Source organism: Vipera berus (assembly GCF_964194415.1).
Source record: "Vipera berus genome assembly, chromosome: 6".
NCBI lineage: Eukaryota > Metazoa > Chordata > Lepidosauria > Squamata > Viperidae > Vipera > Vipera berus.
Genome location: NC_138208.1, coordinates 49,782,753 through 49,796,818, shown reverse-complemented (window position 1 = coordinate 49,796,818; position 14,066 = coordinate 49,782,753). Strand labels below are relative to the sequence as shown.

At 39.7% G+C, this 14,066-nt stretch overlaps 1 protein-coding gene across 1 annotated transcript in view; it reads left to right on the top strand.

Annotated features, from left to right (window-relative positions):
* The window catches only part of PPFIA2 (PTPRF interacting protein alpha 2), a gene marked incomplete at its 5' end in the record, with an annotated part of 253,304 nt that overhangs the window by 144,780 nt on the left and 94,458 nt on the right, over window positions 1-14,066 (top strand). Inside the window, one exon of the mRNA XM_081330297.1 lies at window positions 10,975-11,091. Coding sequence (XP_081186423.1) covers window positions 10,975-11,091 — 117 coding nt within the window. The remainder of the gene's footprint in view (window positions 1-10,974; window positions 11,092-14,066) is intronic.

The window sequence follows — 14,066 nt, the reverse complement described above, 5'->3', positions numbered from 1 at the left end:
TATGATGATGCCAGGTCTCTCTTGCAGACCATCCGTGGTGCATGGAGGTGGAACTTCACAGTGAATCTTCTGGGATTCACTTAGCCTGGAATGTCTGCTATGACACCAAGCCCTCATGACTGACAGCTGGCCTTTGACCCTTCATGATTATTTATGTTGTGGACACCTCTCTTTTATAACTGATTTTTGGAGTGGGAATATCAGCTCCATGTTAGACTGAAGGCAGAAGTTTTCTAGAAAATCAATATTTCCATTTGTATACAATACTTGTGATTTACTAAAGCTAACGATTTAGCGGTGAGAGGTGGGAGGAGTCCAGTGGTTTCATTTGTTTACCTCAGAAGTTATCCATGATCATGACAAAGATTTTTCCACGTTTAATTTTATTGTTTTGAAAACAAATAGTAGTAGTATTAAAATTACTAATAATATTTAAGCTTTGATTCCATTTTACTATCAAGGCTCTAAGAATCACTTCTTGATTTTTTTTCTAGAGAATATTATTCTAGACTACGCCAAGATACTGTAAACATTTTTGAAAATGATTTAAATGTTTCAGAATATAAGATTGTAAAGCAAAGGTAGGGAACCTTTGGCCCTTCATTTGTTGTTGGATTGAATTCCTGCCATCCCTGGCATTTGTAATTCTGCTTGGAACTGATGGGTTTTGGAATCTAACAAAATCTGAAGGGGTACAGATTCTTCCATTCTTTGAGAGACAGAGAGAGAATCCATATACCAAGGGATGGGAAGTTTCATTATGACCTCTTTTCTTCTATAATATGAAAGTTGTATGAAATTATTCCCTTTGCATATGGTTGAGTAACTGTTTGATCAAGTTATTCTAATTATTTATTAGTTTTGATGAAAAATTAAATTAATCATTATTTTATTAGAAGCTAGCTAGCCACTCCCAACATTACTTTAAAATCTCTGATAAAAGTGCCATATTAATGTGGAAAGATGCCTGATTCTGACCAGATGTATATTTTGTGGTTTATATATATTATATATAAGGCCACCTGCAGATAAGCCAACTCTCAACATCTTTGTATGCTTCAGTTATCACAATGAACTTAACCACTGGTCAAAGAGGCACATTTGTTTATAATATTTTGGTTAAGAATTTGAGGATCAGATGATCTTTTGGGGCCTTATCTGCAAGTATGGATACTTTCTGCAAACATATATATTATATGAGAAAGAATACAACACAATGCCACCAGGGTATGTATGCATCAGTACTAAAATGCATATAGTGGTATTGGAATTTCCTGTATGGTAGTATGGAAAGTTTATGTTTCCTCTTTGATTTTTTGTCCTGTGGACCTTCAGTATCACTATGCCAAATTCCTAATAATATAAATGACTAATTCTAAAATTGTCACACCTCTGGGAATCTGATGTGACTGCAGTCTTGTGTTAGGGGACTTAAACTTCTAAAAATAAATGAAATATAGTAAGGTGTTAATGGCTTAGAGTAGTGTTAATATGTTAAACAATGTTCTAAATATGAACTTTATTATCAGGTTCACTCTTTGACATAATATGATATAAAAAAGCTTTTTGTGTTGCATAGCATCCTTTACCTTGGTTTAGCTATAGCTCCACAGGAACTCTGCAATGCAACTTCAGTAAACTAACCTGTCAGAAATTGCTTAATAAATACATAACAATTTTAAATAGAGAAAAATTGTCTGCTAATGAAAAATTAATGGCTTGGAAATATATAGAGTCTAAACCTAGATACTGAATCAAGTCATAGGTTTGACAGTTCTTATAATGATTTTAGCTTTCCTCTAACAATTTTTTTAGGTAGCACAATAAAAAATATAGAACACTGTGTGAGTGTGTATTAATGATATCTATTAATGAAATGTCAGAGAGGGTATTTTCTTGCTGGAGTAATTTAAATTAAAGCTTGTTAATTTTTTGCCATATATTCAAATTATTATAAATCTTCTTTAAGCATCCTTGGGATGTTTTGCCCAGGGCATATTATGTTAATTAAATTACAAACAGAAATATATATTGTTATTTTTCCTTATTGAAACTGACAAGAAATATTCCTATTTAAAATACTCATATTTCAAAATGTAAACATTAAAATCCCATATGGTATTCATTGCTCAAGATTTTTTTATATAAAATATACTATGTTTCAAGAACTCTTTGACTGTATAAGGCCATGTTGTCCATGGTGCCTCTACCATTTACTTCACTGCATGTAGAAAAATAAAGAATACATGAATAGCATTATAGGATTAATTGCTGTCAGACTTCCAAAGTAAACTAGACAAGAAACATGACTAGATGAGGTAATTCTACTTTATTTTATTTATTTATTTTAATTCCATTTATATCCCGCCCTTCTCCGAAGACTCAGGGCGGCTTACAAACTTAGCAGTAAGGATACTTTATTGTAAGGATACCTGAACAAGATCTTGCAAGTCTGAAAATACTAACTTCCCACCACTGCTTTTGATCCATTAGGGTGGGTCCTTCCTAAATTTCTTTCTCTGATGATTAAGCCACTGGGGGCTCCTGTCTCTCGTCTGATTGTTTCCTAGGCAGCACCTCTTTCCCTCCTCCCACAAAGTCATCCACACATTCCATTACAATACCAAAGTAAAGATTTACAACTAAATATGTTCATTTGAATGTGATGTATTGAAAATTTCTCACTTGGCCAACAACTCTTGATCCCTTTATCCATATTAAGTAACTCAATGGGAGCAGTCCGTTCAAATTAGAAGTAAATGGCAATTTCAAAAGCCATTTGGTAAAGTCTTTATAATATGTTTATATCTTACAAATGCATTTCCAAAATCAAAATGAGAATGACTTTGAACATTATGAAATTCAAAATCTGTATAAAGAACATAGTATTATCTCAATTATTGGCATCTTCAAGATATTAAGCACAAGGTGAAGGTCTGACCCAAAACGTTTTATTCAGCCTATATCATCTATGTAGATGTACTATGTACTGTACATTTATGTACTATATATTCTACATCTATGTACTACAGTATGTACAATTATATAGCAATAATACAGGAAATCTTCTGCATCTTGGTGAAGAACAAGCATAATTATTTTGCCCACAGTAAAAGGTAAATCTATTTGTTGGGAGGAAAGGGAAACTGGGTGTTTTCAAATTAAAACAATTCAAAATATTATAAACACCTACTTAAACCTTTTAATTATATTATAAATCAAATTAAATCATTGTAGCATGTACTAGACAATTTAACTGGAAGCCAATTTTCACTCAGTATAATTAGACTGGCATAATTTAATGCTTTTTACATATGGTTTTAAATATGCTGTAAATTAATGAAAAGAGCATTAATCTATTAGGAGAGAATAATAATAACACTCTGCTAGAGGTAGTACCATAGTAGAGTGCTAGACTTTCCTAATATAAGAAGGCAGGCATGATTTTTGGCCTCTATGCCTTAAAAAACTAACCAATAGATTGCATTTTATTTTATTTTATTATGGCTTTTGTGTTATTATGGCTCTTTGTACATTGTACAGAGTCTTTTGAGTGAGGGAGATGAGCAGTTTCCAAATATACAAAATAAAAAAGGAAATTAATTTGTCTTAGCTTATAGAAATTTCTGTCCTGTAAACATATGATTACAGATTATAAATTGAATAATTTGTTATAATGAATGGGAGAAAAAAACGTTAAATATTCATTTGTTAAGAAACATACATGAAAATTGTGTGAAAAGTAATCTTATTTTCCAGGTCTTTGAAAAATAGTACTTCAGAGCTATTATATATTGTGTTGTGTCTTTTGTGTTTAGATCTCATCACAAATTGTTCTTTCTGTAAAATCTGCTGTAGTATTCCATTTCTTGGATTGAGATTATATGCAGAGTTTACTGAAGATTTAACTCATTTCTATATACTTTAGATGAGTGGGTTGATCCAACTGTCTCTTCTTCTATGTTTTTGCAATTTTTCCCTGCTACTGGCAGTTGATGTTTCCCCAATAAGAGAAAATTTTGTGAAATTAACTAGCAGTAGTAGTAATAGTTGCAGATTTAGCAACTTTAAAAGTTCATATTGGAATATATTAACAGGAGAATAGAGTCCAGATCTTTGAACGTGATTACAGGTAGTCCTCAAATTACAATTACAATTGAGCCCAACATTTCCACTGCTAATCAAGACAGTTGTTAAATGAGTTTTGCCCCATTTTATGACCTTTATTGCCACAATTGTTATGTGAATCACTGCAGTTGTTAAGTTAGTAAGATAGTTAAGTGAATCTGGCTTCCCCATTGACTTTGCTTGTCAGAAGGTCACAAAAAGTGATCATATGACCCAGGGCACTGCATCCATCATAAATACATGCCAGTTGCAAAGTATCTGAATTTTGATCAAATCATGGGGACCCTGCAGTAGTCGTAAATTAATGGTTTGTAAATTGAGGGCTACCTGTATTGCCCTAGTCACGTCCACCATATCATTCTCTATCAAGAACATCAAGAAGTATATAATTTGTATTGTTCCTCAAAATCCCCCTACCATTTGTACCACTTTTTAAAATGGATAAGAGAAGGTTTCCTGTAGTATCTCAAAGGCACCAAAGCACCATCTATGGCCATCACAGGCACCTTGTAACACTTAGTGTAGTGATATGATTCTTGCCTGCAGGGAAAGTTTCTGAACTTTCTCATCAGGAATCTCTGCTACAATAAGATAGAATTTGAAAATATAATCTGGGCTTGAATGTACTCTGAGAAAAACAATGTGTAACAAATCAGTCAATATGCCAGTCATCCTGAAAATTAGACCATAGGGTGATAATAAGTCTTTGGAAATTTTGTATCTTTTCTTTCCATATCCATGCATTGGTGGCTTATTTTCTCAAGTGTGGGAGAAAATTCTAACCATCAATTATTAGTTACTGACAATACTACCTACTACAGTGTTCCCCAAATTTTCTAGGTTGGTGGCCCAGGGAGGGGGGAAAGGGGGATGGTTTTGTGTGAGGGGCAGGCTTGTGTGCACACCCCTTCATTTGTGAGAGCAGCGGGCACCGGCATTCGCCGCTCACACGAGTGGAGTGTAAGCACCGGTGCCTGCCGTTTGCATGTGCCAGCCCACCACTCACATGGCCCAATTGCAAATAGCCCATGGCCCAGTAGTGGGTGGTGGCCCACAATATGGGGACCCCTGATCCACTTAGACAAGCAGTCAATTTCTATTTAATTCTATATTGCATCTTCCATTTAGTGTGATTGCTGTTGTGAAAGTCTGCAGCTGTCTTGTACAAAGGCACAATTAAATTGGTTCTACTCCAACAGGTTCATTTTTTTCCCCCTTGTTATTTCACTGTTCTATAACCTAATGATGAAATAAATCCAATCTTGGAAACATTGCAGACTCAGCAATTTACTGTTGTTTTGGTAGTTAAGTATGGTAACTTTACAGCCTTCTGCTACATGACCCCTGGACATTGCAACCATAATAAATACATGCCAGTTGTCAAGCATCTGAATTTTGATCATGTGACTATGGGGATGCTACAAGGGTCATAAGTGGTTGTAAGTAAAAGATTACCTGTATTCCGCTCTGTTTTGCTTCTCCCAGTTGGAATAATGTGATTGGCTCTAAATCAGGGGTGTCAAACTCAATTTCATGGAGGGCCGCATCAGCATTGCAGTTGCCGTCAAGGGGCCGGGCGGGTGTGGCCTGCTGGGTGGGTGTGGCCTGCTGGGTGGGTGTGGCCTGCTGGGTGGGCGTGGCTAGAGTGCATATGGCCTACTGGGTGGGTGTGGCCAGCTCTACATCCTTCGCATCAAGGGTGCCTATGGGGGCCTGGGCAGGAGGGGGACAGATCTGGGGGTCTCTGGCAGAAGGAGGGTCTCTGGGCCAGGGCCAAGGCAGTGGGGGCCGTTCCCTCCCTGTTTCCAGGATGGCTTCGCGGGCCACATGAAACCACTTTGCGGGCCGGATCCGGCCCCCGGGCCTTGTGTTTGACATGTCTGCTCTAAATGAACACATAGTCTAAAAGGACATTGACAAATGGAGTAACTTCTGCACATGGTGAGGGGGACTACCATCCAAGTTCTAAACTGAAGGAGGAAAGAATAGCACTTTTCAGATACTGTAACTAATGTGTCATCAGATCGAGGGTGGAGCCACTGATTTTTCTGTTGCCCCAGAGACCATCTGTAGAATCTTTGGTTGAAACTACAGGTAAGAAAATTCAGATTAGGAGAAACTGTTTTACAGTAAGAACTGCCAGCCAGAATACTGTAGTTTGCCTTATGAAGTTCTGTGTTCCTTTTTACTGAGAGTCTTTAAACAGAGATTAGATGACCATCTGTCCAAAATGTTTGAGCAGTTCCTTCACTAAGCAGGGATTGGTTTAGATAACTTCTGAGTTTCATTTCAACTCTTTGATTCCATAAGGATATTAAAACTGATAATCAGTTTGGTCTATTAGTAAGGCACTGAACTAGGAGCAGAGAAACACAAGTTCTAGACGTTTCTTTGTCCAGCTGGGTCAAAGCAATGGAAAGCCATTTCTGAAAAATGTTTTGCCAAGTAAACCTAAAGATTTATCCATGTAGTTTCCAAGAGTCAAGAGTGACTCAAAGGAAAAATACGCTCATGTGCAAAATAATATGTATATATACATTACATAAAATATTACCTGTAGTTACAGAGGCAATATATTTCTTGTTGCCAGTTGCTTGGTCTGATTGAGTATTACTCTCCTTCTTATGTCATGGATATGAAATAAAGCTAACAAAACTAAACTGGCAGATTCTGCAGTCTTATTTAGCTCTGTCACATCAAGTGAGAAACTTCAACTGAATTAAGAGTTTGCAAGAATTTTGAAATAAAGCTTGGGACAGTGTCCAGAATCTGGCCTTCTGTGTTCAAAACATTTATAACTCCTTTCAAATTAAATATTTTGTAGACCTCTACATAAAAGAAATAGATATGACCTTTTCCAAAGATTAATTGTTGTGGCAGTCTCCATTTTAGAATAAACTGTCAAGCTGTCTGGACCTGGATTCAGCTGTAAATCACAGGCCCTGCACTTTAAACCTCTTAGTTAAACTGCAAGGCTCAAACTTGGTTTTAGTCTCTCAGATGTTCAAAATAGCCCAATTAAATAAGAACTTTACAGCTGATTAGAGGAAGCCATATTTAATATTTGTTTGCCATGTCATGTCCGCCACTTGTTGCTTTTTCCCCCTGCCTATCCCACTTTTCATTGGACTTCTCACAGTGCACTTCATGACATTGTGTTGTGACATAACTAGCATTTGTGCCTTTAAAACCTGACTTTTGGTTTAATTTTCACACAAATAACATGTGTTATTGAAATATGAATTAAATCACATTTATAATATACAGGAAATCTGTCAAATCATAGATGTGTTATAAGGCACCAGTTCTTTTGTCTGTAATGTTAATTATCTGGGCAGTTAGAGTCTAGTTTAAGAAATGTGCCAAGCACATTAAAACTCCATCTTTTAATGCATCATTTATTTTAAATTATGCACATTCATGTTCTGAAATACTCAGTGCTTTTTTTCGGAAAAAAAGGTGCCGGAACTCTCATCTTGGTGGCCGCAGGAGGCGGGGGGGGCGGAAGGAGCGTTGCTGTGATCACGGGTGCGAGGGGAGTTGGTGGTGGGCTGCCCCCCAGGGCTGGAGCTGGCGCAGCTGGTGCTATGGGAGCAGCGGGACCAACTTTATATGGCGGGGCTGTGCGGGGTGGGCGGCGGAGGCGGTGCAGGCCAGGCAATGCAGGGCGGCCACTTAGGCACACAGGGCGAGGCGATGGTGGCACAGGTCCAGCACCAGGTAGGCCGCCAGCCTGGCTGACACAGGGGAGCCCAAGGAAGGAGTGCCAATGGACTCCGCAGAACCCACTTCCCACTCCTTGTCTTCTTTTACTTACCTAGTTGAGATAGTATAGTTGAGCAGCAGGGAGGGATGCAAAGTTCCTGCCAAATCGCCTTCGCTGCAGACAACTTGCTGGTGCAAGATTTGCCAGCCAGGTCTTTTGGCACACCCAGCAGCAATTCCTATTGGCTTTCAAAAGCCAATAGGCTTTTGAAAGCCAATAGAGGGAGTAGCATAGCTTGTGCAAAAGCTTTTTTCTTTTTGTGCAAAAAAGGGTGCCGGAATGCCATTCTGAGCATTCTATGAGAAAAAAAAGCCCTGCTTTTATGTTTTAATCTTATGATTTTAAAAATATTGTAAGTTGCCCCAAACTTTGCCAGGTGCATACAAATTGCATACAAACATTATATAATTGGTAAATAAAGGTAGAACATATGTTAAATATACATCAATTGATAATATGCTTCCCTACAAAGTCAATTCTTGCTCAATGACAAACCAAGGAGTTAACTCAGAAAGGCAAGAGGAAAATCTAGAAGAGGTCTGTGCAACTTGTAGAAGGGAAAGGCCCACACTGATAAATTAAAAATCTTTGTGGTCTGCAAAGGAATGCTGGTGTGCTAATCAATGATTTGGTGACTAGAGGAGCATCTACATTGTTGGAGCTTGTGGTCATGGTAAGCCATGGAGGCACTAGGCAACATGACTTTCACGGCAGTGGTGGTGATTTTATTACTTTTCTTAAAAAAAAAGTCTGTGCTCTGTCCAAGGGTACTTGGTAGGCTGCATGTACAGGCCTGGTCTAGAATTTATTTTGGAGCATTCAACTATCTAGAGCAGGCATGTCAAACTGATTTTGTTTGAGGCAACTTCTTATAAAAGAATTGCCATTAATTTGTTTTAATAAAATAATTTAAATCAATTTTTCACTTGATTTCAAATTAAATGAATTATATTGGTTGACAACGAGATTTTTTTTAGTACAATTGCCAAATGCAATAAACCGGTTTTAGGTATATGTGTGCACTAATTGTTTCAACAGCAATACATTTTAACAACATATTCCATTTGTAAATGAATGCAAATGCAAATTATACAATTTTTTGTGCAAAAATAAAACAAAATAACAGATTTAAGAGCTGTTATCATTAGTTATCCTTAGATAAAAAATAATTCCATCATCCAAAACTTTGTTATACTGTATTTAATGAACAGATGCTTTGGGATTAAAAAAAAAAGACTGACTACAATTGATTGTGTATCACCATGGCATTAAAACAAAATTCGAACAGTGTATGAAAAATAAAAGTTCCCTAAACATCTGCTGGCTATATCTATACATTTTCCTTGATAGCATATCACATATTTTGAAGATTATAATTAGTTGTGTGTGCACATTCAGCATGAATTTGTGCTGGCATTTCTAGGCCTCTTTCCAACCACATCCAGAAAAATTTGTAACAAACATTGGAATTCTTAAGGCCATGTTTTGTATTTCCCAGCAATCTGTTACTGGAAGGAAAAAGCAATCCCTGCTGTATTACTGATCCCAGAGAAGCATTTGCATATATGCAGGTATCCTTAGGGTGCCATAGTTATGGATGAGAAATATTGGTTGCAAAGTTGGCATTTCTGCATGTAATACAGATATTTTGGACTTATTTTTTCTTTCTTTGCATGTCTGATATTTTTAAAATGGCATATGCTACTGACTACACTTATGCACATATGTAACATCTTTTGCTAGGATACATGACCACTGCTTTTCCAGAATGTGAAAACTGAAAGATTGTGACTAAACAAAATTTTAATGTACAGATAATACCACCAGAAATTAGCCTTTTTAATAAATGTTGTTATTGATGTTAACCTCACCATGGAAAACATCATATATTGTTATGTATATACTAGGTTAATTATTTAAAGACTGAAGTGCAACATAACTAGATTCTAAATAATCTATTTTTCAAAACACACAACAGTCCAAACAGTAAAAGTAAAGTCCAAATTAAGAACATTTGATTCTTAAGAATTGTTTAATTTAAAGTGGTTTAGTTGTAATTGAAGGTTAGATTCAAAATAGTTTTCAAGAGTCTGTACAAAAGATATTATTTTTTTCTAGCATCAGCTAAATTAGACATATTACATTGAGAAAAATGTTTGATTTCATTGCAGAGATGTTAACAGAGGAAATAATTATTTTGTTATCTAATTTTACCTTCCAAAAGACTGAAGCAGATGAAAAATGTGAGGTTCTTTCCTGTTGGCTTTTCTTAATTAGCTGTTTTAGATTCTAAAAGTTTAGTTCCCAAAGAAATAACCCTGTAGGGAGGGTTATTTAATGTCCTCCTGTAGGGCAGGCTCTTTTATGACTCAAGGACTTCAACTCCCAGAATTCCTGAGCCAGCATGACTCAGCTTGAAAACCTCTCCCTTTCCCCTCAGCATGGCTGGCTGAAGATTTCTGGGAGTTGAAGTCCATGAGTCATAAAAAAGGGCCAAGATTGCCTAGCCCTGCAATAGGCTTTCAGACAGAGCTTTTTTTTTTTTTTGCAAAAAAAAAAGGTGCCGGAACGCCGTTCTGAGCGTTCTATGAGAAAAAAAGCCCTGGAAATACTTATATAAATTGCTTTATAACTATAGAATTTAGTATTCTAAGTCCTAAATTCAATGTGTTGGCATATCCTACTTCATGGCTTCACAGATTTTACTATTCTCATTGCACTGTGTCATAGAATATAATAAAATTTGATGTCTTTTTTATATCTTTTTGCAATGAGAAAAACATCTGGCTTTCTTTATATTAGTGAGTTGTTACCCCAACAGAAAGCTACTGAGGCTAATGTTGAGGAATGTGGGGAATTACAAATCAACTTTTGGAATTCTTGCCACTGTTGTACAATATTTGCATTTCTTTACAATGAAATAATATACATGGAAAGTATAAAAATCACATTTTGTTTACCATTTTTGATCACATTATCTAGTTGTTGTATACTGATTTATAAGATGTACTTGTACTGTAAATTTATGGTGTTCACTGTATGGATTTTACATTAAGAATTTATTCTAAATTCTTTTCTAGATTATAGCTTTGCGTGAACAAAATGCACACATTCAAAGAAAAATTACATCAGGAGAGGGTCCACCTGATACAGAATTTATCAAAGGAATGGAGCCTGGACAAAAAATTCATGAAAAGGTATAAATTATATTTTTATATTTTTTTAGAGTCATCTGGTTTGAAAAGCTAGAATCTCTTTATGTTTATTAAGTTATCACATAGTATAAGCATATATAATAGTATCATTTGCCCAGGGTAGTTAGAAGCTTGGTGGCATGTATACTAAAATATATATGCCACCAAGCTTCCAGCTACCCTGAGCAATTGATATTATTATTATTATTATTATTATTAGTAGTAGTAGTAGTAGTAGTAGTAGTAGTAGTAATAGTAGTAGTAATAGTAGTAGTGGTAGTAGTAATAGTAAATGGAGTATTTTGAATTGGTTCAACAAATCTTTGTTTTTGAGACAAATGTAACATTTTCCTGTTTTTAATAAAGGCAATGATAAAGGATATCCTGCATAAAGCTGAAGAACAGATACAACTGGGGGGAACCTGTATTGGGAACAGGTTGAGAAATGATTCAGTCTGTTTTGTATGGATTGTTATGCAAAAAAATTTTTTAATCCCATTTATATCTTGCCCTTCTCCGAAGACTCAGGGCGGCTTACAATTTAAAGCACAAATCAATGTGCTTAGCAATAATAATAATAATAATAATAATAATAATAATAATTATTATTATTATTATTATTATTATTATTATTATTATTATTATTATTATTATTATTATTATTATTATTATTTTATTTGTATACCGCCCTTCTCCCGAAGGACTCAGGGTGGTGAACAGGGCAAACATATAAAAGTACAAAATTACAAAAGTTAAAAAGAATTAAACAAAATGCCCAAGCTAAAACAGTAGGTAAATATATTTACAACAACAATAAAATCCCAACCCATCCCCCATCAGGCCAGGTCGGCTTGTTTGAACAAATAAGTCTTCAGATCGCGCTGGAAGGAGCGAAGGTCGGGCGCCATCCGGAGCTCAACCGGCAACTGATTCCATAAATCCGGGGCGCCCACAGAGAAGGACATTCTCTGACCGGTGGCACCCTGAGGAGGCCCTCTCAGTGGGAACGCACAGGGTGGAGGGAAGCTGATGCTGGCAACAGGTGATCCCTAATGTACTCCGGACCCATGCCATGTAGGGCCTTGAAAACCATTACCAGAACCTTGAATCTCACTCGGAAGACAACTGGGAGCCAATGCAGCTCACGGAGCAGAGGTGTAACATGGGAGTATCGGGAGACTCCCAGCACAACTCTCACGGCTGCATTCTGTACCAGTTGGAGCCTCCGAGTGATCCTCAAGGGCAGCCCCATGTAGAGAGCGTTGCACTAGTCCAGGGGTCGGCAACCTAAAAAAGAAAAAGAGCCACTGGGAACCGGTTCCATCACAAATTAAAAAAAGAGGGAGCCGCGTGCGTGTGTCCATGCATGCGCATGCGCAAAAAGGTTTTTTGCGCATGCGCGGACGCACGCGGCTGCCATTTTTTTAAAAATGAGATGGAACCGGTTCCCGGTTGCCCGACGGCGACGGCCCGTCTGCAAAGCTGCCGCTTTCGGCAGATTTGCAGACGGGCCGTGGCAGCTTCCTCAAAGAGCGGCGCCCCTGCCCATTCCGAGAGGTGCGCGCGCACCTCTCCGAACGACCGGAGGTGCGCGCGTACCTCCGCGCGAATGGGCAGCGGTGCCGCTCTTTGAGGAAGCTGCCGCGGCCTGTCTGCGAAGCTGCCGCTTTCGGCAGCTTCGCAGACGGGCCGTGGCAGCTTCCTCAAAAAGAGAAGCACCCCTGCCCATTCCGAGAGGTGCGCGCGCACCTCTCCGAACGACCGGAGTTGCGCGCGCACCTCCCCAAACCTTTGGGGAGGTGCGCGCGTACCTCCGTGCGAAGGGGCAGCGGCGCCGCTCTTTGAGGAAGCTGCCGAAAGCGGCAGCTTCCTCAAAGAGCGGCACCGCTGCCCGTTCGCGCGGAGGTACGCGCGCACCTCCCCAAAGGTTTGGGGAGGTGCGCGCGCAACTCCGGTCGTTCGGAGAGGTGCGCGCGCACCTCTCGGAATGGGCAGGGGCGCCGCTCTTTGAGGAAGCTGCCGCGGCCCGTCTGCTAAGCTGCCGCTTTCGGCAGCTTCACAGACGGGCCGCGGCAGCTTCCTGAAAGAGCGGCACCGCTGCCCATTCGCGCGGAGGTACGCGCGCACCTCCGGTCGTTCGGAGAGATGCGCGCGCACCTCTCGGAATGGGCAGGGGCGCCGCTCTTTGAGGAAGCTGCAGCGGCCTGTCTGCTAAGCTGCCGCTTTCGGCAGCTTCACAGACGGGCCGCGGCAGCTTCCTGAAAGAGCGGCACTGCTGCCCATTCGCGCGGAGGTACGCGCGCACCTCCGGTCGTTCGGAGAGGTGCGCGCGCACCTCTCGGAATGGGCAGGGGCGCCTCTCTTTGAGGAAGCTGCCGCGGCCCGTCTGCGAAGCTGCCGAAAGCGGCAGCTTTGCAGACGGGCCGCGGCAGCTTCCTCAAAGAGTGGCACCGCTGCCCATTCGCGCGGAGGTACGCGTGCACCTCTCCAAAGGTTTGGGGAGGTGCGCGCGCACCTTCGCCCATTCGGGGAGGTGCGCGTGCACCTCTCCAAACGGGCGGTGCCACTCTCCATTTGGAGAGGTGCGCGCGCACCACTGCCCGTTGGAAGAGGTGCGCGCGCACCGGGCGGCTGGGAGCCGCAGGTTGCCGACCTGTGCACTAGTCTAAACGAGAGGTCACGAGCGCATGAGTGACCGTACGCAGGGCATCCCGGTCTAGATAGGGCCGCAACTGGCGCACCAGGCAAACCTGGGCAAAGCCCCCCCCTAGTCACAGCTATAGCCTTCATTCTATGTATATGCCTGCTTATTAGGGCTTTCCCCCCCCCCAAGCGGCATTATTACAAAGTCAGCTTATTGCCCCCAACAATCTGGGTCCTCATTTTACCTACCTCGGAAGGATGGGAGGCTGAGTCAACCTTGAGCCTGGTGGGATGTGAACATGCACTAATTGCAGGCAGCTGGTGTTACTTAAGGA